Consider the following 23,257-nt stretch of genomic DNA (forward strand, 5'->3'; position numbering starts at 1 on the left):
TCTGATGAGAACTGCAGTGCTTATTAAAATGGTAAACCTACTAAGAAAATATTCTAAGCCCACCAGTTCTACATCCTAAAAACACATTGAAAAAAGAATCACTCAATTTGTGGTTATTTTAATATTTCGGTGGACATCCTACCTCAGCTACAGTAAACTCTTTGGGCATCAGCTGGTCATAAGTAGAATTCTTATATTCAGTGTTTCTTTGTATGTGCATTGTGTTGATTACCATTGATGGGTTCCTATTTGTTTATCTGATTTCTTGTACTCAGTAAGTGGAAAGGAGAAATAAGTGCAAATAAAGATTTTGCTGTTTTCAAGTAAACACAGTACACATGGGACTTCTGGTTTTAATGTTGGCCTTAGACAGAAAAGGCTGGCAGCTAATGGCAGAAAGATATAGCTGTGGACCAAGTTTCCATGACTGAAAATGCCTGCAGCCCTGTGGCAGCCAACAGTTCCATCCTGCAGGTCTCCCGAATCCTCTTTGATATGAATGGGCTGTCCATAATTTGGATGTTTGCAAGCTGGGAACAATATGTAGGTGGAACCAAGGAAGTTTCTGTCAGCTCTGTATCCTGATTCTACCAATTTCAGCTTAGTGAAGTCCAATTAGACTTGGCAGCCGATTTTATCTGCAAAACAATTGGTATGAATTATAAATGGATCTAAATGTCCATGTTTCACAATATTAAGTGGGATTGATCTTTTGTACTGCATGCATGTTAGTAATGCAGAACTTTACTCAATTGGAAATGTTCCAAATCTCAAGAGCTAAGGGGTTAGAAGAAAATGTATCAGGACATAAAGACTAGTAGAACAGTCTTAATGCACATATAAAGACAAGTACAATAATGAATCAATTTGCATTTGTATTGCTTTACTTTTGCAATAGCATGATGCATATTAGAAAATTTGTATTTCCTGTTAAAAGTCATTATTTGTGATCCCCAGGTTATGATGATCAGAAAACTAGTTGTGGACCAAGCTCCACACAGCAGAAAAATCTGTAGTCCACAACAGCCATCCTACTAGTTTCCCAAACATTCATTCTTTTGTATAAATTGGGAGTTCATTATTGGGAGGACCTGTAGGTAGAACCTAGGAAATTTCTAACGGCTTTGTATCCTAATTCTGGCTCAGTCTGCATATTATTAGCCAAATTATCACAAAAGGTTAAGGAATACAAAATATACCTGAATTATCTTGTAAGCCAATGACTTCCACAAATGTTAACAATGGTCCTAGGTTCAATTGCTACCAAAGTTGAAATGTATTCTCTATGTGAAATTTCCACGATCTAGTTAATGAAGTTGATTCAAGATATTATTTTCTTGGGATTATAAATACTACTAAGGCTATTAATTTTATGCTATTATAATTATAAATTTATTTAAAATACTTTTTGAACATAGAGCAAAATTTCCAACCTCACAATTAGTATCTGAAATGTCACATCAGCAGTGTCCCCACAGTGATCATTCTCCACTTCTCAGTGCCTTGGAAAAGCAGCCAACATGGTCTAGGATCCTCCCTCTTCACCCTTCTCCCAATAGGTAAAAGATAGAAAAGCATGTACCATCATATTCAAGCAAAGCTGCTTATATGAACGTTCAAGGGTGTGATGTGCCTTGGCCCTTGCAAATTACTTGTTTATCCATCCTGCACTTTCTCTAACTTAATACTGGTTTTTTGCATTCTGTTTTCATTTTTGTTATTTCAATTGTACTTTTGTATGGAATGATCTGTTTAGATGGCATGCCAAACAAAAGTTTTTCACTATATTTTGGTAGGTGTGACAGTAATAATACTAATGGCTATTGCCCAGTGTAGCCAAGAGTTCAGAATCATGTTTGCTAGAAGCTACTCAGTGCAGAGCAGACTGTAGCAAGTAAAACTTGTTCTCATTATTACTTTTCAAGTCTCGCACAGAATTTATCTTCAAATATTGTTTACAGATGGTTTTTTTGTACCATTATGAATGCAGTATTGAATTTATGCTGTCCTGAACTTTTAACTCCCCTTTGCCAATCTGGGACATTTAATGGGGGGCACAGTAAATAGAGATGCTGCCTGAGCTCCAATAACCCACACTCAATTATGAGCTGTCGTGCTGCTTGTGTGGAATTTGCATTCTCCCTGTGACCACACAGGTTTCCTCTGGGTACTCCAGTTTCCTTCTCCATTCTAAAGCTGAGGTTTGGTAGAATAATCATCTACATTAAGTTGCTCAATGTGTTGGTGAATGGGAGAATCTGGGAAAGTTGATGAAAACATGGGCGGGGGGGAGGTTGGGTTATTGTGGGTGGGTGCATGGCACGACCTCCGTGAGCCAAAGGATTTCTGTGCTATGTGATTAACTTGCATCACATATATTTGATTCACATGCTGAAATGTATATTGCAGGTAGAGTACAGGCAATTTGATTGTCATAGTGATTAATAATATGTACAGATAAGTGCAGTAATTCATGTTTAAGAAAGCCACAACTAAAAACATAAAGCTGCTTTACAGTAATTGAGTTACATATGTTAAATTGCTTAGATTATTAAACATCTCCATTGCTGTATTGCCAACTATAATCTTGATAGACTATTACAGTGCATATCTATTAAAGTTGAAGGTGTATTTCACAAGATAACTTCAAGAATATTCCAGCTTTTCTTATGGTATTTATTCTGAATTCCCTAGTTAATTTCTGGGCTTTCATAAATGACCTTTAGTTTTATACTTCACTACCTTGTTCCATCAAATTATCTAATCGTGATAAAGGCCTCTTCCCTAAGCCTTCTCTTTTGATGAAATATGGTAACTATCATGTTTACCCTTTTCCAGGAGCATTCACCTTCCATTTTTGCTGCTATTCTTGGTCATCTTTTCCCTTTCCCTTTGCACAATGACGACCAAAACTGTATATAATATTCAAGTGTAATCTAAACAATAGCAAATAAATGTTTAACACATCTGCACAGTTCCACTCCTAAAATTGAGCTGTCTACACCAATACTTTTAGTGGTTTGTTTGTTTCAAAGCCAATATCCTATTTATTTTATTTGTTTCTTTTCAACTAACTGAAGTGCAATATATCACTTGCTGAAACTTATTTCCCAGCATGGCTGTACTGCAAATTCATAAATATCTTGTCACCTGGCACAACCCTTCTCAGTGTTACTTAAATCAGTTTGGTAGTATCTTTAAATTCTGAAATTATTTTTAATTATTTCATTGCCTAAACTGTTGATTTAAATATTTCAATCTGACAAGAAGACAATGTTGCTTAGACATAACCAGGTGTCACAGAACAGGCCAGAATGACAACTACCCCATCTCATCCCAAGTGCTGAGTAGGTGGATGCCATTCAAGCCCTGAGCTTAATCTGTATCTTAACTACATTTCTCACAATCCCTAATCCGACTGTATATCAATTTATCACTCAGTTCTGAATTCTCTCTAAAGCTCCATTTATTTTTGTGAGAATAGGTTATTGATTTCTACTGCCTTTTATGAAGAAATGCTTCCTAATATTGCAAACTTAAGCCATTTAGGATGAGCCTTGTCTTTGGAGCCTCTTTAACATCCTAACAGATTAGAAACTGAAAGCTTCAATCTCTGAAATTTATAGCAATTATTCCAAGATAAAGACTAGTATTTACAACTTGAAGATACTGCGTGAATCATACTTTAGTCTGGAAATGTAAAATCCTTTTAAGTCTAATAGCCTTTCCAGAGAACTGAGGCTGTAACTTTACAGTGGAGTCTTTGGTCTCCGTTCTATCCAGCTTGCAATTTGAGGGAGAGCTTCAATTCGTTCTTTCAAAGCCAACAAACTGGGATAGTTAAGCAGATTGGCATTTAGGTTGATGAGAGTGATCGAACAGACAGCCCAGTGAAAATCTGCCCAGGTAACCTGGAAGCAAAAATGTTTTTAAAGTTAGTTTTTTTTTATATATTTGAAGTCAAAAACAAAATCATTAATAATTGTTAAAGTAAAGTGGCTGGTATTAGAGCGAAAAATATGAGCTACTAAAGAAACTCAGCAAGTCAGGCAGCATCTATAGAGGTAAATGACGGTCCATGTATCAGGTCATGACCCTTCATCTGGACTGGGATTTAGATGTATATAGTTTAGTGGTTTTCAGTGCTTTAAAAGGGATAGAAAGGGGGGGAGGGGTGGCATTACTGGTCAGCGATACTATTACAGCTACAGAAAGGGTGGGTAATGTAGCAGGATCCTCTTTTGAGTCAGTATGGGTAGAAATCAGGAAGAGGAAGGGAGCGGTTACTCTACTGGGAGTATTCTATAGGCCCCCTGGTAGCAGCAGAGGTACCGAGGAGCAGATTTTGGAAAGGTGCAGAAATAACAGGGTTGTTATCATGGGTGACTTTAACTTCCCTAATATTGATTGGCACCTGATTAGTTCCAATGGTTTAGACGGGGCAGAGTTTGTTAAGTGTGTCCAGGACGGATTCCTGTCACAGTATATTGACAGGCCGACTAGGGGGAATGCCATACTAGATCTAGTGTTAGGTAATGAACCGGGTCAGGTCACAGATCTCTGTGGGTGAGCATCTGGGGGACAGTGACCACCGCTCCCTGGCCTTTAGCATTATCATGGAAAAGGATAGAATCAGAGAGGACAGGAAAATTTTTAATTGGGGAAGGACAAATTATGAGGCTATAAGGTTAGAACTTGCGGGTGTGAATTGGGATGATGTTTTTGCAGGGAAATGTACTATGGACATGTGGTCGATGGATAGGTATAAATTTTTCCCGGTGAGGAAGATAAAAAACAGTAGGGTGAAGGAACCATGGGTGACAAGTGAGGTGGAGAATCTAGTCAGGTGGAAGAAGGCAGCATATATGAGGTTTAGGAAGCAAGGATCAGATGGGTCTATTGAGGAATATAGAGTGGCAAGAAAGGAGCTTAAGAAGGGGCTGAGGAGAGCAAGAAGACATGAGAAGGCCTTGGCGAGTAGAGTAAAGGAAAACCCCAAGGCATTCTTCAATTATGTGAAGAACAAAAGGATGACAGGGTGAAGATGGGACCGATTAGAGATAAAGGTGGGATGAAGTGCCTGGAGGCTGTGGAAGTGAGCGAGGTCCTCAATGTCCTTCTCTTCAGTATTCACCAATGAAAGGGAACTTGTTGACGATGAGGACAATATGAGTGAGGTTGATGTTCTGGAGCATGTAGATATTAAGGGAGAGGAGGTGTTGGAGTTGTTAAAATACATTAGGACAGATAAGTCCCTGGGGCCTGATGGAATATTCTCCATGCTGCTCCACGAGGCAAGGGAAGAGATTGCTGAGCCTCTGGATAGGACCCTTATGTCCTTGTTGTCCACGGGAATGATACCGGAGGATTGGAGGGAGGCGAATGTTGTCCCCTTGTTCAAAAAAGGTAGTAGGGATAGTCTGGGTAGTTATAGACCAGTGAGCCTTACGTCTGTGGTGGGAAAGCTGTTGGAAAACTTTCTGAGAGATAGGATCTATGGGCATTTAGAGAATCATAGTCTGATCAGGAACAGTCAGCATGGCTTTGTGAAGGGCAGATCATGTCTAACAAGCCTGATAGAGTTCTTTCAGGAGATGACCAGGCATATAGATGAGGGTAGTGCAGTGGATGTGATCTATATGGATTTTAGTAAGGCATTTGACAAGGTTCCACATGGTAGGCTTATTCAGAAACTCAGAAGGCATGGGATCCAGGGAAGTTTGGCTAGGTGGATTCAGAATCGGCTTGCCTGCAGAAGGCGGAGGGTGGTGGTGGAGGGAGTACATTTGGATTGGAGGGTTGTGATTAGTGGTGTCCCACAAGGATTGGTTCTGGGACCTCTACTTTTCATGATTTTTATTAATGACCTGGATGTGGGGTAGAAGGGTGGGTTGGCAGGATTGCAGACGATACGAAGGTTGGTGGTGTTGTGGATAGTGTACAGGATTGTCGAAGATTGCAGAGAGACATTGATAGGATGCAGAAGTGGGCTGAGAAGTGGCAGATGGAGTTCAACCCGGAGAAGTGTGAGGTGGTACACTTTGGAAGGACAAACTCCAAAGCAGAGTACAAAGTAAATGGCAGGATACTTGGTAGTGTGGAGGAGCAGAGGGATCTGGGGGCACATGTCCACAAATCCATGAAAGTTGCCTCACAGGTAGATAGGGTAGTTAAGAAAGCTTATGGAGTGTTAGATTTCATAATTTGAGGGATAGAGTTTTAAGAGTCGCAGGGTAATGATGCAGCTCTATAAAACTCTGGTTAGGCCACACTTGGAGTACTGTGTCCAGTTCTGGTCACCTCACTATAGGAAGGATGTGGAAGCATTGGAAAGGATACAAAGGAGATTTACCAGGATGCTGCCTGGTTTAGAGAGTATGCATTATGATCAGAGATTAAGGGAGCTAGGGCTTTACTCTTTGGAGAGAAGGAGGATGAGAGGAGACGATGGAGGTATACAAGATATTAAGAGGAGTAGATAGAGTGGATAGCCAGTGCCTCTTCCCCAGGGCACCATTGAGATATGGCTTTAAGGTAAGGGGTGGGAAGTTCAAGGGGGATATTAGAGGAAGGTTTTTTTACTCAGAGAGTGGTTGGTGTGTGGAATGCACTGCCTGAGTCAGTGGTGGAGGCAGATACACTAGTGCAATTTAAGAGAATACTAGACAGGTATATGGAGGAATTTAAGGTGGGGGGTTATATGGGAGGCAGGGTTTAAGGGTCGGCACAACATTGTGGGCCGAAGGGCCTGTACTGTTCTATGTTCTGTAGTTTAGGAAGTGGAATCTGGGCTGCTCTATGTGGCAATTCTGCTCATTGGGTGAAATGGCAGCCACTAGATTGGGTGAGGGGAAACGAGTAAGCAAATGTGTTTGCTGACTTTACGTTTGCCAGATGGAATTAAGCGGCAGGTTCTTCTACAAAGAAAACTAGCTAACTATAATACACATATCGCAAAGTCTCAAGAGCAGTTTCTGTCCTGGTATTATAAGACTCCAGAATGAACCTCTGTCACAATAAAGATGAACTCTTAATTTCTCAATCTATTTTGTCACCACCCTTACACTTTATTTGTTGCCTGCACTTTAACTGTAACACATTCTGCATATTTCCCTTTTGTACTACCTCTTTATAAAAACATATGGAATGATCTGTATGGATGGCATGTATGTAACCACAAGTTCTTCCACTGTACATGTGCAGTATGAAACCAATTATCAATTCTAAGCACGAATAGTGTATCAGACTGTCAATCTAAAATGAATGCTAAGTCAACTGGCTCTCTGGATTCTGCTGCATGTGGTGTTTATTTATTTTGCTATAGTTAGTCATCAAGATAAAGCTCATTAAATTGTACTCACTGAATCGCCAACAAACCAAGATCGGTCCCCCAGGAGTTTGGTCAAGCCTTCCAGAAGTATGGGTATTTTATTGGTGACAATATCTTCATTCATCCTTTGCTGGAAAGAAGAATGTTGTTAAGACAATCTCAATGTTGGGTTGAGATTGCAAAGAGAGCTGGAAAAGGCAGGTAAGAAGGGTGATGTCACAAATGTAACCGGAGAATTCAATGTGCAAGGGGATTGTGAAAATCAGGTTGGTGTCCGATGGCAGGAGGGGGAATTTTCTGAGTGCCGATGAGATGGCTTTTTAGAGCAGTTTGTGCTTGAGCCTTCTAGGGGAAAGGCCATCTTAGATTGGGTGTTGGAATCAAATGCAATTATTGCATTAAGAAACTTTTAGACACTTGAGCAGTAAAGACATAAGAGGATAGGGTCCTATTGCAAGGAAAGGGATTAATGTAGAGAGTCAAAACAGGGACATGGGCACATTTCTGTGCTGTATATCTCAATGGATAAGAAATTCTGCAGTTACGTAAAGAAAGGAAACAATAAAGATAATTAGGTGACTGCAAAAAGTAGTAGATAGAGTACAGACCCTCCCAGGAAATACCTCCCCCACTACCGTGCACATCTATAAAGAGTACTACCTCAAGAAACCAACATCTATCACCATGGACCCCCACTGCTCTCTGACCACCCAGTCCACACCCTTGCTGCTGCCATTGGGAATGAGATACCGCAGCCTTAGGTCCCATACCACCAAGTTATTACCCTTCAACCATCAGGTTCCTGAACCAGCATAGATAACATCATTCATCAACACTGAACTGGTTCTTCAACATGTGGACTCACTTTCAAGAACTCTACAACTCATGTTCTCAGGATTATTTCTTTATTATGATTATTATTTTCAGTTTGTCTTTTGCACATTGATACTTTAATTCCTAGTTCAAAGTAGATTTAATATCAAAGAGATGAATTGATAATAGGGAATAAAGAAACTACAAATGTTAAATAAATACATCTGTTTATCATCATAGCATAAAAGGGGAGAGTCAAAAGACTAGAGGGACTAAAAGGTAATCATCATAAAAGAGAAAGTACTGGGGAAGTTATGGGGTCTAAAACCGAAGACTTCTCTTTCAATGACTGTCTCCGAGGATTTTGAAAAAGGTAGGTGCAGCAATAATAAACAGTAAGACTCCTAGTTCTTGGGTGACATCAGCAGCTTTTAAGGAAGCAAATATAACAAGTCTAGATTCTTACAACCCCACTATATATTTGAAAATCCAACATTTCAAAATATGAGTAAAAATGCTACCTGCTAATTTGATATCAATGTCACTGATACTACAATATCAGCATAAAACTCGGTCTTACTTTCACAGCCTCATTCTTCTCGGTCCAAGGAAATAGGTTCATGTAGTCATTGATTGTGTCCACAATGGCATCCACTTGAGCTTGTTCAATGCTGCTTTTCCCAGCTAAGCCTAGGTAAAAAAAAAATAAATGTGTAATGTGAATAAATGCATCATTGTTATGAGATCACACTAAACTCCCAATATGAAAGAAACAATAATGATTAACTTACCTGTTTCTCTAGCCAGGTACCTTGCAATAGCAGTGCTCTGGTTCAGTTCAATATTATCAATTTTCAGAATCGGAAGTTGTTTAAACAGCAGATCTAGAACAGGAGCCATACAGACCAATTAAATACAAACAACAGGAATTCTGCAGCTGCTGGAAATTCAAGCAACACACATCAAAGTTGCTGGTGAACGCAGCAGGCCAGGCAGCATCTGTAGGAAGAGGTGCAGTGGACGTTTCAGGCCGAGACCCTTCGTCAGGACTAACTGAAGGAAGAGTGAGTAAGGGATTTGAAAGTTGGAGGGGGAGGGGGAGATCCAAAATGATAGGAGAAGACAGGAGGGGGAGGGATGGAGCCAAGAGCTGGACAGGTGATAGGCAAAAGGGATATGAGAGGATCATGGGACAGGAGGTCCGGGAAGAAAGACGGGGGGGGGGGACCCAGAGGATGGGCAAGAGGTATATTCAGAGGGACAGAGGGAGAAAAAGGAGAGTGAGAGAAAGAATGTGTGCATAAAAATGAGTAACAGATAGGGAACGAGGGGGAGGTGGGGCCTTAGCAGAAGTTAGAGAAGTCGATGTTCATGCCATCAGGTTGGAGGCTACCCAGACGGAATATAAGGTGTTGTTCCTCCAACCTGAGTGTGGCTTCATCTTTACAGTAGAGGAGGCCGTGGATAGACATGTCAGAATGGGAATGGGATGTGGAATTAAAATGTGTGGCCACTGGGAGATCCTGCTTTCTCTGGCGGACAGAGCGTAGATATTCTACCACCCCACCAGCCTCTGGGTCCAACATATTATTCTCCGTAACTTCCGCCACCTCCAACTGGATCCCACCACTAAGCACATCTTTCCCTCCCCCCCCCTCTGCATTTCGCAGGGATCGCTCCCTACGCAACTCCCTTGTCCATTCGTCCCCCCCATCCCTCCCCACTGATCTCCCTCCTGGCACTTATCCGTGTAAGCGGAACAAGTGCTACACATGCCCTTACACTTCCTCCCTTACCACCATTCAGGGCCCCAAACAGTCCTTCCAGGTGAGGCATCACTTCACCTGTGAGTCGACTGGGGTGATATACTGCGTCCGGTGCTCCCGATGTGGCCTTTTATATATTGGCGAGACCCGACGCAGACTGGGAGACCGCTTTGCTGAACGTCTACGCTCTGTCCGCCAGAGAAAGCAGGATCTCCCAGTGGCCACACATTTTAATTCCATATCCCATTCCCATTCTGACATGTCTATCCACGGCCTCCTCTACTCTAAAGATGAAGCCACACTCAGGTTGGAGGAACAACACCTTATATTCCGTCTGGGTAGCCTCCAACCTGATGGCATGAACATCGACTTCTCTAACTTCCGCTAGGCCCCACCTCCCCCTCGTACCCCATCTGTTACTCATTTTTATGCACACATTCTTTCTCTCACTCTCCTTTTTCTCCCTCTGTCCCTCTGAATATACCTCTTGCCCATCCTCTGGGTCCCCCCCCTTGTCTTTCTTCTCGGACCTCCTGTCCCATGATCCTCTCGTATCCCCTTTTGCCCATCACCTGTCCAGCTCTTGGCTCTATCCCTCCCCCTCCTGTCTTCTCCTATCATTTTGGATCTCCCCCTCCCCCTCCAACTTTCAAATCCCTTACTCACTCTTCCTTCAGTTAGTCCTGATGAAGGGTCTTGGCCTGAAACGTCGACTGCGCCTCTTCCTATAGATGCTGCCTGGCCTGCTGCGTTCACCAGCAACTTTGATGTGTGTTGCAGACCAATTAAATATACTCTTTTCCTGAAGGAACTGGTACTGGAAACAATATCAGCCTTACTGGTGCATCATGTCACCTTATTCATTCGAATAAAATATCTATGGAACAGATTGATATCTGCCTCTGCCCTTAGTCTATCAATCTATCAGATAGTTACGTTTCTTTGCAATTTTGTTCGAAATGTTGCTGCATTTGTAAGTTGTTTGCCACAGACTAGGCCCAATGGAAGAGGACAACTTGGATCACCAGTCCATGAAAAATCCATTGATAAGTAGCTTTCATTGTAAAGACAGATTTTTTTTTGTGTGTCCGTTGTTGCATTAGTGTAGTGAAATGACTCAGAAGATTGTAATTCTTTATTATTTACCTTATCAGAATTGTCCGTAGGCCTAGCCCTAGAATCCTCTTCTTCCATCTTAAACCTCCTCTTCAAAAATCGCCACACTGGACCGTCTTTAGAATGAATATTTCCCTCCAATTTTCTACTATACCGGTAATTTGTTCTCTCCCATAAGCCAGTGGATGGCGTGTAAGGAGAAGTTGAGGGAGGTAATTCGGGAGGGAGAGACTGACATCACAACCCAAATTCAGCGAGTCCATTCAATGCTCAGAAAACAGACAGCACGCTCCTCATCAGCCTGTCCTCCCCCTCCATCCAGTACAATGCTTACCAATTATCAGCCTACCATCTTCCCCTCCGTGCAACACAGTGCTCACCAATTATCAGCATACTGTCCTCCCCTCCGTGCAATACAGCGCTCACCATCAACCTACAAAAACTCATAAAACAATGGCTATTTCCAATGCTAAAAAAACACATTAGCTCTTTTTTCTCTGTACTATCTGGCCACAGTGTTTCTGGGCATTCTGGTCCAGATATCCTTATTTCTACAAGAGTTTGCTTTTGTATTAAACAAATAAACAGTTGTGTCAGCATCTATTGAGGTTCTGTACAATACAAAGCTACTAAACACAAAATGCTGGAGGAACTCAGCAGGCCAGGTAGCATTTATGGTTAAAAGTACAGTTGGTGTTTGCAGGTTTTCTATTCACCACATTGTATTACTGAAAAGGATTCCTCGCTCTATATCAAATACTGGAAATAAGAGGGGAAAAAATAAACTGGTAAACCTTGTTGTCAGGTCAATTGCTCTCCTCTATTTCAGGTCTTTCAGCAACACCCGCTACTATTGTCTGGCATCCAGGCTATAAAGGTATTCCTCTCAGGAATCAAAGCACAGATTGTCAGTCTGCCATTGGCCCACAATGGTGTTTATGCTCTACACAAGCCTCTTCTCAAGTTGCATAGTCAGCATGTCCTCCTATTCCTTTCTCCCTTATGTATTTAATTAACTTTTCATCAAATTCAAATGTGGATTTCATGACTTTCAGTTCTGGGTTCAAACCTGCGTGTAATATACAGGACAGAAGCAAACTGTTCACCATGATTATACAAGTGGTTTATACTCAAAGCTACAGGTAGAGTCCTACTATCCTAGTACCCAGATCCACCATGGGTCTTCCAACTAATTACACTAATCCCATTCATCAGCACACAAAGTCACAGAGCATGGCAATAGCCCCTTTCACACAACTCACCTGTGCTGATCAAGTTGCCTATCTGAGCTACTCCATGTGGCTGTATTTGGCTCATATCTCCCTAAACTTTTCCCATCCACATGCCCGAACAAATATCTTTTAAACGGTATAATTGTACCCACCTCTACTACCTCCTCTGGCAGCTCATTCCATACCCACACCCACTGTAAAAACCAAAAAACACCCTCTCAGGTCCTTTTGTAAATCTTTCTGCTTTAACTTTAAACTAATTCTCCCATTTACTTTAAGTACAGAAGCATGAAATCCCACACCACCAGATTCAGAAAAAGCTGTTTCTCAAGAACATGGTAGCGTGGTGTTCAACATAACATTTAAATTAGCAGAGATTGAAAGATCAGAGTTCAAATCCTGATGCTGTCTGCGAGGAGTCTGTACATTCTCCCTGTGACCATGTGGGTTTCCTCCCACATGCCAAAGAGCTATGGCTTAGGGCTAGTAAGTTGTGGGTATGCTACGTTGGCACCCGAAGCATAGCGACACCTGTGGGTGTCCTTGGAACGTGTTGGTCATTGATGCAAATGACGCAGTTCACTGTATATTTCGATGTCCCTATATACATGTGACAAATAAAGCTAGTCTTTATCTTTATAACAAAGTCCTTGAACTGACCTACGTTACCCTTACTCTACCTCAGCAATGGAACACCACAAGCATGGACTTGTCTTTAATTGAATTTCTTTTGCACCAATGTTTTGTTCTGCATATCTTTTTTCTCTTCACTGTCTTGTATAACTAACATATAACTTACATTCTGTCTGACTCTGCATGTTTATGTCGCTGTTGCAACTAATTTTTTCATTGTACCTGTACTTCACATGATGAAAGAAAGGGTGAAAAGCTTTAAGTTCCTAGAGGTCAACATTTCAGAAGATCTGATGCAATTACAAGGAGGCCATGCCAGCAGCTATGTTTTGTTAGGAGCTCAAGGAGATTTGGTATGTCACCAAAGACTAGCAAATTTCTACAGATGTTCCATGGAGAGTATTCTGACCAGTTGCATCACTGTCTGGTATGGAAGTGTCAATGCACAAGACCAGAAAAACCTGCAGAGGGCTGTAAGCTCAGTTAGCTGCATCATGGACACTAGCCTCGCCACCACTGAGGACATCTTCAAAATGTGATGCCTCAGGAAAGTGACATGCATCATTCAGGACCCTCACCATCTGGGACGTGCCCTCTTCTCACTATTGGCATCAGATGGATAGATACTTTATTGATCCCAAAGGAAATTACAGTGTCACAGTATTATTACAAGTATGCAGTTATACAAATATTAGAAGAGAAATAAAAAATAAGTCTAGCTCCGGCAGGCTCCGGCAGGCTCCGCCTGGCGCTTGGGCTAGTGTCCACCCCAAGAGGGGCGGCGGCGTGCGAGACGCGGGCGGAGCGGATCTCGCAGTTGTCAGTTGAGTGGCAGTGCTCGGTTGAGGGAGAGCGACAGGGATTGGTTGAAAGTTTTATGCGGGCTGGTGACGGTGTTAGAGCTGTCAGGTTACCTTACACCGTAGTGACAGCTGTCAGTTATTTGAAGGGGGGGGGGGAGTTTTGAGTGCGTCTTCTCTGGCTAGGAGGGCGGTTAAATTGCTTGCAAGGCCAGGGGAATCATTTCAGGGGGTCAGCCCCTCCTTCAGTTGTTTAGCTGATCAGAGAGGTGTCGGGAAACTTAGTGGAGGCCCAGTGGGGGAACGGCTTGGGGTCTCTTGGGAAGCACGTTCCCAGCAATGTACCAATGAACTTCCGCAAGGAAAAGACCCTATTCCTGAAGACTTAGAGGGACCACGCCCCAGGGTGTCGTTATGGATAGAGGGAAGCGATGCTAAAGCCATCATCGACCCCGGGGCGCAGTTCAAGTTGTTGTGCAGTTCGTTTTACAACCGGTGTCTGAAGCATTTACCCTTGACAACCGCAAGGGCACCGGAGATTTTGGGTACCAGTGCCAGTAGTTATCCAGAAAACTATGATTGAGTAATGACCCTGGAGTTCATGGGGGCATTGTCTGGACACCCAGCGTGTCGGGCTTTGAGCCGGTACCGAATTTAAGCAAGACCCAGCGGTGGTACGGCCTGGGGAAATTAGCTGAGGGTGAGACCCTCTTAGTAGAGGCTCTGAACTATCACGAGGGAGGGGAGTTGACCGCTGAAGAGACCTCAGTGAGAGAGAGGTCGCGGCAACTGGACCCTGGCGCCGTGGAAGATGGAGGCAGCGTGTGTGTGGATTATGCGACGTCGTTTAATGTGCTGGATCCGAGGAATGCGGCTGTCGAGCGGAAGACGGCCGTTACTAGTTCCCTAGGATTCTTCCGATCCGAAAAGATACCCAAGGGCATATCCGGAGCCCCTGCATCCTTCCCGTGGGGCATGAGGAAGACCATGGGGGAAGTGAAGGTGTGTGGAAGTATGTGGATGACCGCCTAGAGCTTGGATTCGCCTGAGGGCACTATGAAGCGAGGCGAGTGGCTGAGCCCGGGCGACAGAAGCGAAGTGTCAAATGTGGAGGAGTTTTTGGCAGGAGGAGTCTGGTGCAATGTGAGAAAAATGACCCGACATACCAGTTGAACTTCCTGGTGTTGGAACAGACGGTGGTGGACCTGGGGATGGAAACCTAGGTCGTCAATCTGAATGAGACACAGGGGAGAGAGAGGATTTGCACCGCTGAACTGAGTGCGCAGAAATGCCGGCCGGAGACTGAGTGCCGCACTTGTGGGACGACCATTGCAGACTTGGAATTCACGCTCGTCAACGTGGAGAAGGAGCAACGGAATTCCAAGCCGACACTGCGGCACATGTATTGATGAATTAATTCAGCGAGAAGAAACAATGACCCACCTTCAAAGGGATCAGCAGAAACTCAAGACGTCGATTCAGAACAGATTGGAAGACTTGCAAGTTGGGGAAGATCAAGGAAGTGTTCTGACTAAGGCCAACAGAAAACCGAGAGTCCAGGGAGGGGAGTTTGACTACACTCCCAAGGAGGTGAAGAAATGGAGGACAGATCTCGGAAGAGGGAGGCGGACGCTTGAAAGGAACCTGAAGACTATCGTGAGTTTAAATGAAGTTTGAAAAACTGAAAGTTGACCAGGAAGTCGTCCTCAGGAAGGAAAAACCGGAGGCTGAACATTCTTTAACTGCTGCTTTTCAGGTCAGGATGGAAGAAGCTGGTGGGGTAGCTGTGTCCCAGATGGAGACGGCCAGGAACCCTGAGTCAGAACTGCGGAGGCTGTGGCAAGAGTTGAAGGAGTCCCCGAAGAAGCTGACGTCTCGACTGCAGGAGGCTGAAGGGGTAGCCCCGGCTAAATGTTTCAGTTTGGAGAAACTTATACACCAGCTAGCGATCGAGGGAATGAGGAAGAATACGGATTCGAAGGATGACGTGCTGCACATGTGGTACATGCTGCCTTTCGCTAACTTCCCCGTGACTGAGGAAGAGACCTTTGGCCCTTCTCCCACTGAGTCAGGTGTAGTGGGGAGGGCTAGCTGTGGGCAGTCTGAATTACGGCAGGACCAGGAAGGAAAAGATGCGGGGCCCCGGCCACGGGTCAGGGGGCTCCGAGGTGTAATGGTGGCCTGAGTGAGAGAGGAGTTGGCAAGCAGGCCCGAGGTATCTTTAGTAGTGTCTGAGCCTTTTGGATTTAGGTGAGGGTTACGGAGGTCGCGGAGGGTTAAGAAGCTCCCGGATAGGTTGGCCTATGTAGCGCCCGTGGGACGGGAGTAAGGTCCACTGTTTGGGGAGCACTGTCACTGTGTGTATCTCTGTGTTATGTGTCTGTAGGACTGGTTGGCAAGTTATTTAGAGGTCATAAGGACATGACTTTATTTGGTGGAGGTAGAGTGTAGGGGGGTTTTGTCTCTTATGTTACTGCATAGGCTAATTAAAATGGCTTCTTTGTTATGTTATACTGTACTTGGGAATGCTTCTTTGTTATGTTAAACGCTAAGGAAGGTTTTGCACTAGCAGCTTGTTTTGGTTTAGAATGTGATAAGAATATTACAAACCAATTGGGATAGTTATGTTTTTGGTGTATTTGAAGATACTATATGCGTGGGGTTTTGGGGCAGAAGGCAGGAGAGAGAGACAGAGGATGGACCAGGTGCTGTGATGTCCGCTAACGGGGTCGGACCCCGAGGAGGGCATTCGGCGAGGAGATGGAGACGGACGCGTGTGGAGCGTCTGGTCGACCACCGTTGTTGATCCCAGGCAGTCAGTCGCGGTGGTCCGAGGGGTCGCAGGGTGAAGAAGAAGGGTCCTGAGCTCCAACTATTTGTGCACGAAGAGATTGAACTTTGATAAGTGTTGTGCCTTTTATTTTCCTTTTATATTTTATTCTCTATTAATTATATAGTTCCAGTAATATCTATAAACTGTAAATCATTTAATCATATCTGGTGTATTGTCTGTTATTTGGGCAGGGTGGGGTACATCACACAGCATCCACAAAAACTAATTACCCAGTTTGGCGGGGCCGAGGGCTGTTTCCCTAGACGACAGCGAGCCAAGCGACCCTGAGGGTGGCCGGGGGAGGGGGCTACATAAGCTACCTTAAACAGTCTAACAGGAGGAGTCATGACCTCCCCTGCTATAGGTTGACACATTATAGAGCCTAATGGCCAAGGGTAAGAATTACAGAATATAGTACTCTTTGCAGCAGTACAATTGTCTTCGGAGGTACAAAAGCCTGAAGATACACACTCACTCATTTTAGCAACGACTTCTTCTCCACCACCATCAGATTTATGAATAGTCCATGAACACTCCCTTACTATTTAATCTCTTTTTTCAATTTTTTTATATATTCTTATTGTAATTTACAACAATTTTTATATATTGCACTGTTCTGCTGCTGCAAAACAACATATTTCAGGGCATCAATCAGTGATAATAAACCTGATTCTGTTTCTGATTCAATTCTCATGGGGGATTTGAATGTGCACATTGATTGGGCAAATCACATTAGCCAAGGCAGTCTAGGGGAAAACTTCATAGAATGCATGCATGATAGTTTTCTTGAATGGCATGTTACTGAACCTACAAGGGAGATGCTATATTTGATCTGATACTGTGCAATGAAAGTAATGATCTTGTTGTTAGGAATCCTCTTGGAAAGAGTGATCACAGTATGACTAAAATTCTCATACAAATGAAGGGTGCAATAGTTTGATCTAAATCCAGTGCGTTAAGCAAGGGAGACTTCTGGTTTTTTTTGTACTTGCACAGTCAGTCTTTTGCACATTGGTTGTTTGTCAGTTTTTTTTCCTGTGTAGTTCTCATTCATTCATTCATTATTGTACTTCCGTTTTCTACTGTGAATCCCTGCAAGGAAATGAACCTCAGGGTAGTATATAGAGACATACATGTGCTTTGATAATAATTTTACTTTAAACTACAATGGGATGAGGGAGGAGCTGGCTAGCATAGACTGGGAACACAGACTATATTATGGGACTGTTTAAAAACAATGAAAGACAGTCAAGAAGATTTTTCACAGTGCTCAACATATGGATATTCCAATTAAAAGCGAGGTTAGTAAGGATGGAGACAGCCAGTCTTGGATAACTAAGAAGATAAAAGAAGACATCAAACTAAAAGGTCATGCATCCAAAATTGTCAAAAGTAACAGAAACTGGAAGAATCAGTAAACTTAAAAAAAAACAAAGAACCACTAAGGAAAAGGAAGATAGATTGTGAAAACAAACTAGTACAAAATATGAAAACATAGTAAATATTTTGGTAATTATGTAAAGTGGAAAAGGATGGCTTAAGTGAAAGTAGATCCCTTGGAAGGTGAGAAGGTGGAAGTAATATTGGGTAACATGGAAATGGCCATGACTAATTTGCGTTGGTCTTTACTGTGGAGGACATGCATGACATGCTAAAGAGAGATGTTATGGATGTGATGGGAGGTGAGGACCATGTTGGAATCATTGTCACTAAAGAGGCAGTGATGAGCAAACTAATGGGCCTAAAGATAGAAAAGTCCCCTGGTCCTGATGGGATGCATCCCAGGATACTGAAAGAAATGGCGGAAGTTGTACTAGATGAGTTTGCAATTATTTACCAAAATACTCTGGGCTCCGGGAAGTCCCAACAGATTGGAAGACAGCAAATTTCACACCACTGTTTTAAAAAATGCAGGCAAAATGGCTAACTATAGGCCAATTAGCTTAATGCTTGAAGCTATTGTTGTTGAGTGGCTCGCTGAGCTGGCTTGTTAGCTTGCAGACGTTTCATTACCCAGCTAGGCAACAACATCAGTGTAACATCATTAAGGAAGAGAAACTAAACACCTGGATAGAAGTGGTTCCATTAGGTAGATAGAGCATGCATTCATGAAGGGTGGGTCCAGGTTGACAAAATTACTGGAGTTCTTTGAGGATTTAATGAGCACAGAGGATAAAGCAGAACTGGTAGATGGTGTACAGTTGGATTTCCAGAAGGCATTTGATAAGGTGCCATCTTAGATAGCACTAGAAGTAATTATGTCACCTGGACAACCTTGGTCCCCACTTTATGCCAGATGTTCCTCCACCCCATCTCTGGAACTTAAAACACAATTGTTTTCCCACTTTTCCAGTTCTGATGAAGGGTCATTGATTAATAGACTAACTATGTTTCTCTCTTCATTGATGCTGCCTGATCTGCTGAGAATATACAGCATTTTTTATTGTTTTTATTTCAGATTTCTAGCATTTATATTCTTTTGCTTTTCAATGATCTGTGTATAAACTGACTGCTCAATTTCCAACTTCATAAGTGACTAAACCTCAGGATGTACTTCAGTATACTATGATGCCATGGACTCTCGGCATTATGGCCTTCCACCTGATTGTCTACTTGCACTGCACTTTCTCTGTAGCTGCAACATTTTATTCTACATTCAGCTGTTTAAGTACTACCTCAAAGCTCCACTCTAACAAATGCCAAGGTAGTGCAGCGATTAGCACGACACTGTTACAGCTCAGGGCATTCTGGAGTTTGGAGTTCAATTCTGGTGCTGTTCTGTAACGATTGTCTGTATGTCCTCCCAGTGGAATGAATGGGTTTTCTCTGGTTTCCTCCCACAGTCCAAAGAAGTACTGAGTAGGTTAGTTGTCATTATAAATTGTCCCGTAATTAGGTTAGAGCTAATCAGGTTTGTCAGGAGTTGCTGGGGCAGCATGGTTCAAAGGGCAGAAGGGCCTACTCTGCTCTATGTCGCTAAGTAAATATGTATGAATGGTATGAAGGAAAAATTTACCCTGGTACATTGGACTACCATAAACCAAATCCAATTCCAATTCCAATTGGCTGTGAAATAATTTAGAATATCATGCAAAACATTACATGTATGCCAGTCCTTCACTAACAGTTTCAGATGTGACAAATCTAATTTGTAATCCATACCACTTACTTGATTTTAAATGGTCCCAAACAGATCTTTCAATTGTTTCATCTTCATAATTTATTCCACTGTATGCAAAAATGTATCGAGCTGTTTCTGCTCTCCCTCTCAGTTTGAAGTAGGTTAATTTATAGTTTGGCATGTTTAAACCTATCAGGGATTACAGTAAGAAATGTGAAATGAACAAAAACATAATTTTAATATTCTGCCAATAAAAGACAGTGTAAGCAAATATTATACCAAACAATAGGTACTAGAGATCATTGAAAGATACTACTCAACTGCAATATTGTTATATTAAAAATCTCCAATAAGTAGAAAGAACAGTGGGACTTTCATTAAATATGAACCATAGATATAATTTGTTCTTTTGGATTCCTCCCAACCATTGTATTCCTTGCAAGATATTTGCATCCCTCCACCCCTGTAGTTATGTAACCCGTCCAGATGAAAGGTCATTGCCCAAAACATCATCTGTTCATTTATTTCCATAGATGCTGTCTGACCTGCTGAGTTATTTTGCATGTGTTGCTCTGGATTTCCAGCATCTGTAGAATCTCCTGTGAGTCTATTATGCACCTTCCCTTTCTACGGTTTTGTTGCTGACAGTTGTATCTTAAGTTACTCAGATCTTAATCTCTGGAACTTCCTCCCAGATCTTTCCACTCCTCTGCTGCTGACTTTTTTTTGAGGTTGGTCAACCTTGGTCAAGCTTTTGGTCACTTGTTCTAATATCTCCCTTAGTAACTCATGGACAATTCTTTGTCTAGTAGTAGCTTCTGGCTATTACTAAAGGCGTCATATAAATGCATTTTTTGAGAACAAGAAAACACAGATCAGGTGGCACAAACACCCTGATGAGTAAGCCTTTAATACCAGATCTGGAATCGTTATCTGACAACACTGCAACTAGACAGGATGTATATCTTTGCTTCTAAAACCCTCTAAGGATTCCAGTAAGATTTTGTTTTGGTATCCCCAAGCCATCAGACTCCTCCATACCCAGAGCCTGGACTGACAGCAACCTACTGCCCTCTACTGTGCATATTGTCTTGTTTATTATTTATTGTAATGCCAGCACGGTTTTGTGCACTTTATGCAGTCCTGGGTAGATCTGTAGTCTAGTGTAGTTTTGTGCTGTTTTATGTAGTTCAGTGTAGTTTTTGTATTATTCATGTAACACCATGGTCCTGAAAAACGTCGTTTCATTTTTACTGTGTAGTGTACCAGCAGTTATGGTCGAAATGACAATATAAGTGACTTGACTTGACTTGAGAATTACAAGATTCTTATTACCTTAAGTTATTCCTGAATTTTCAAGGCTTTTGAGACTAGAAATGCAAAGTTGTAAATTATGTTACACTTGGTTTATCATTCTTTCTATAGGGAAGCTTCAAGAATTATTTAACTGGTGGGTTGACGCCATTTAAAGGATTTGTGTAGGGTTTAATTGTTGGAAACTATTTTAAAAGGTACTAGAGAAGCCAGGAGTTAAGAGCACATAATAGGTTAACAGTTTAACTATTCCTTGGGTAACGATGCTGCAAAAACACTAGTGAACATGTACAATTTTGTCTCTTAGAAACACTTAGAAAGTTGGGCAGCAAAGGAAATAGAACATAGAATAGTACAGCACATTACAGGCCCTTCGGCCAACAATATTGTGCCGACCCTCAAACCCTGCCTCCCATATAACCCCCCACCTCAAATTCCTCATATACCTGTCTAGTAGTCTCTTAAACTTCACTAGTGTATCTGATTCCACCACTGACTCAGGCAGTGCATTCCACGCACCAACCACTCTCTGAGTAAAAAACCTTCCTCTAATATCCCCTTGAACTTCCCACCCCTTACCTTAAAGCCATGTCCTTTTGTATTGAGCAGTGGTGCCTTGGGGAAGAGGCGCTGGCTGTCCACTCTATCTATTCCTCTTATTATCTTGTACACCTCTATCATGTCTCCTCTCATCCTCCTCCTCTCCAAAGAGTAAAGCCCTAGCTCCTTTAATCTCTGATCATAATGCATACTCTCCAAACCAGGCAGCATCCTGGTAAATCTCCTCTGTACCCTTTCCAATGCTTCCACATCCTTCCTATAGTGAGGCGACCAGAACGAGACACCGTGTGGCCTAACCAGAGTTTTATAGAGCTGCATCATTACATCGCGACTCTTAAACTCCATCCCTCGACTTGTGAAAGCTAACACCCCATAAATTTTCTTAACTACCCTATCTACCTGTGAGGCAACTTTCAAGTAAGGTAGTGCAAAAAAAAACCTAGAGTCGGGTCCGGTTATTTGGATGGTACAGCCTAAATCCGGGTCAGGATCCGTTCAGCAGTCTTATCACAGTTGGAAAGAAGCTGTTCCCAAATCTGGCCGTACGAGTCTTCAGGCTCCTGAACCTTCTCCCGGAGGGAAGAGGGACGAAAAGTGTGTTGGCTGGGTGGGTCGTGTCCTTGATTATCCTGGCAGCACTGCTCCGACAGCGTGCGGTGTAAAGTGAGTCCAAGGACGGAAGATTGGTTTGTGTGATGCGCTGGGCTGTGTTCGCAGCTTCTTCCGGTCTTGGACAGGACAACTTCCATACCAGGTTGTGATGCACCCTAGAAGAATGCTTTCTACGGTGCATCTATAAAAATTAGGGAGGGATTTAGGGATTTAGAGGGTTTTAAGTATTTGAAAAGACTGTTTCGTGAGGGGTTATCCCCATCCGTTATTTGTAATGAAATTTTTAAACGTTTTAAAAAATGTATCATCACCTTTCAAATAAAGATCTGAACAGCTCAGACCTGACCACTTTCATTTCGCAACAAAAGAGTTCATTGTTACACTTACCCACGCTGTTTTGATCTCGGTGCTGCTTAGAGATGTGCTCAGTTCCTTTGTATCGAATGATACCGAAATCAAAGCCTATCAGGTAACGTTGCGGACTTCAGTGTAACTGGACCATCCGGCAGTCTGATACTGCCTCTTACCATTCTCCAGGGCTCTTTAAACACTTTCGTTAGCTGACGTAAGCAGCACAGCAGTTCTACGGGGGGGGGGGGGTGGAGTGTAAACAAGGATGGACTCATCTGAAACCCGAGCTCTGCAGCTGAGAATGGGATGAATTTAAGGCAAAAGAAACAAGAGAAAATCATTTACAATCTAATTGAAAAATACTGCAGCTTCAACATTTGCTATAAAATAAATCTAAGACCATTCCCGCTCTCAGAATCTTATACAAAAAAATAGTTATTCAACCCACACACTTGTACTGGTTCTTTCTCACTCAGGTGCACACGACACATTTACCATGTTAATCCCAATAAGCAGAGAAACTGGAGAAGCTGGGACTGTTTCCCGAAGAAAAAGCAATTCTGGGGAAAATTTAATTAAAGTTTCCAAAATTACCAGCAATTTTTCTAGGGTGAGCTTTACCCATGGTTGACACGGTCACTAGCCAGATGAAAAGAAAATTGTCAAAAAAAAATTGGATTCCTTGAGTTTATATGAGCCTGGAAATTGAAGTGAATTGAATAGAAAGAAAATCAGTTCCTTCAGGAAAGGAGTTAGGAAATGGGATCAGTTAGAT

General features: G+C 42.5%; 1 protein-coding gene across 7 annotated transcripts; it reads right to left on the reverse strand.

The window, feature by feature from the left end:
* Positions 1-500: 500 nt before the first annotated feature.
* LOC134345729 (hematopoietic prostaglandin D synthase-like) lies at positions 501-22,659 on the reverse strand. 7 transcript variants are annotated; one of them, XM_063046857.1, is made up of 8 exons: positions 22,519-22,659; positions 19,693-19,833; positions 8,935-9,027; positions 8,724-8,833; positions 7,362-7,460; positions 3,754-3,911; positions 1,434-1,546; positions 504-638 (listed from the first exon to the last, which is right to left on the reverse strand). In XM_063046857.1, the coding sequence occupies exons 2-7, from the start codon at positions 19,823-19,825 to the stop codon at positions 1,456-1,458; spliced, it is 684 nt and encodes a 227-aa protein (XP_062902927.1). In that variant the 5' UTR covers positions 19,826-19,833; positions 22,519-22,659; the 3' UTR covers positions 504-638; positions 1,434-1,455. The 7 variants fall into 7 exon arrangements, 4 of the variants coding, with proteins under 4 accessions (XP_062902929.1, XP_062902927.1, XP_062902926.1 ...); XM_063046856.1 differs by having other exon boundaries at positions 1,434-1,549; XM_063046859.1 differs by lacking the exon at positions 1,434-1,546 and having other exon boundaries at positions 501-638.
* Positions 22,660-23,257: the final 598 nt, after the last annotated feature.

Source organism: Mobula hypostoma, chromosome 4, assembly GCF_963921235.1.
Source record: "Mobula hypostoma chromosome 4, sMobHyp1.1, whole genome shotgun sequence".
Taxonomy (NCBI): Eukaryota; Metazoa; Chordata; class Chondrichthyes; order Myliobatiformes; family Myliobatidae; genus Mobula; species Mobula hypostoma.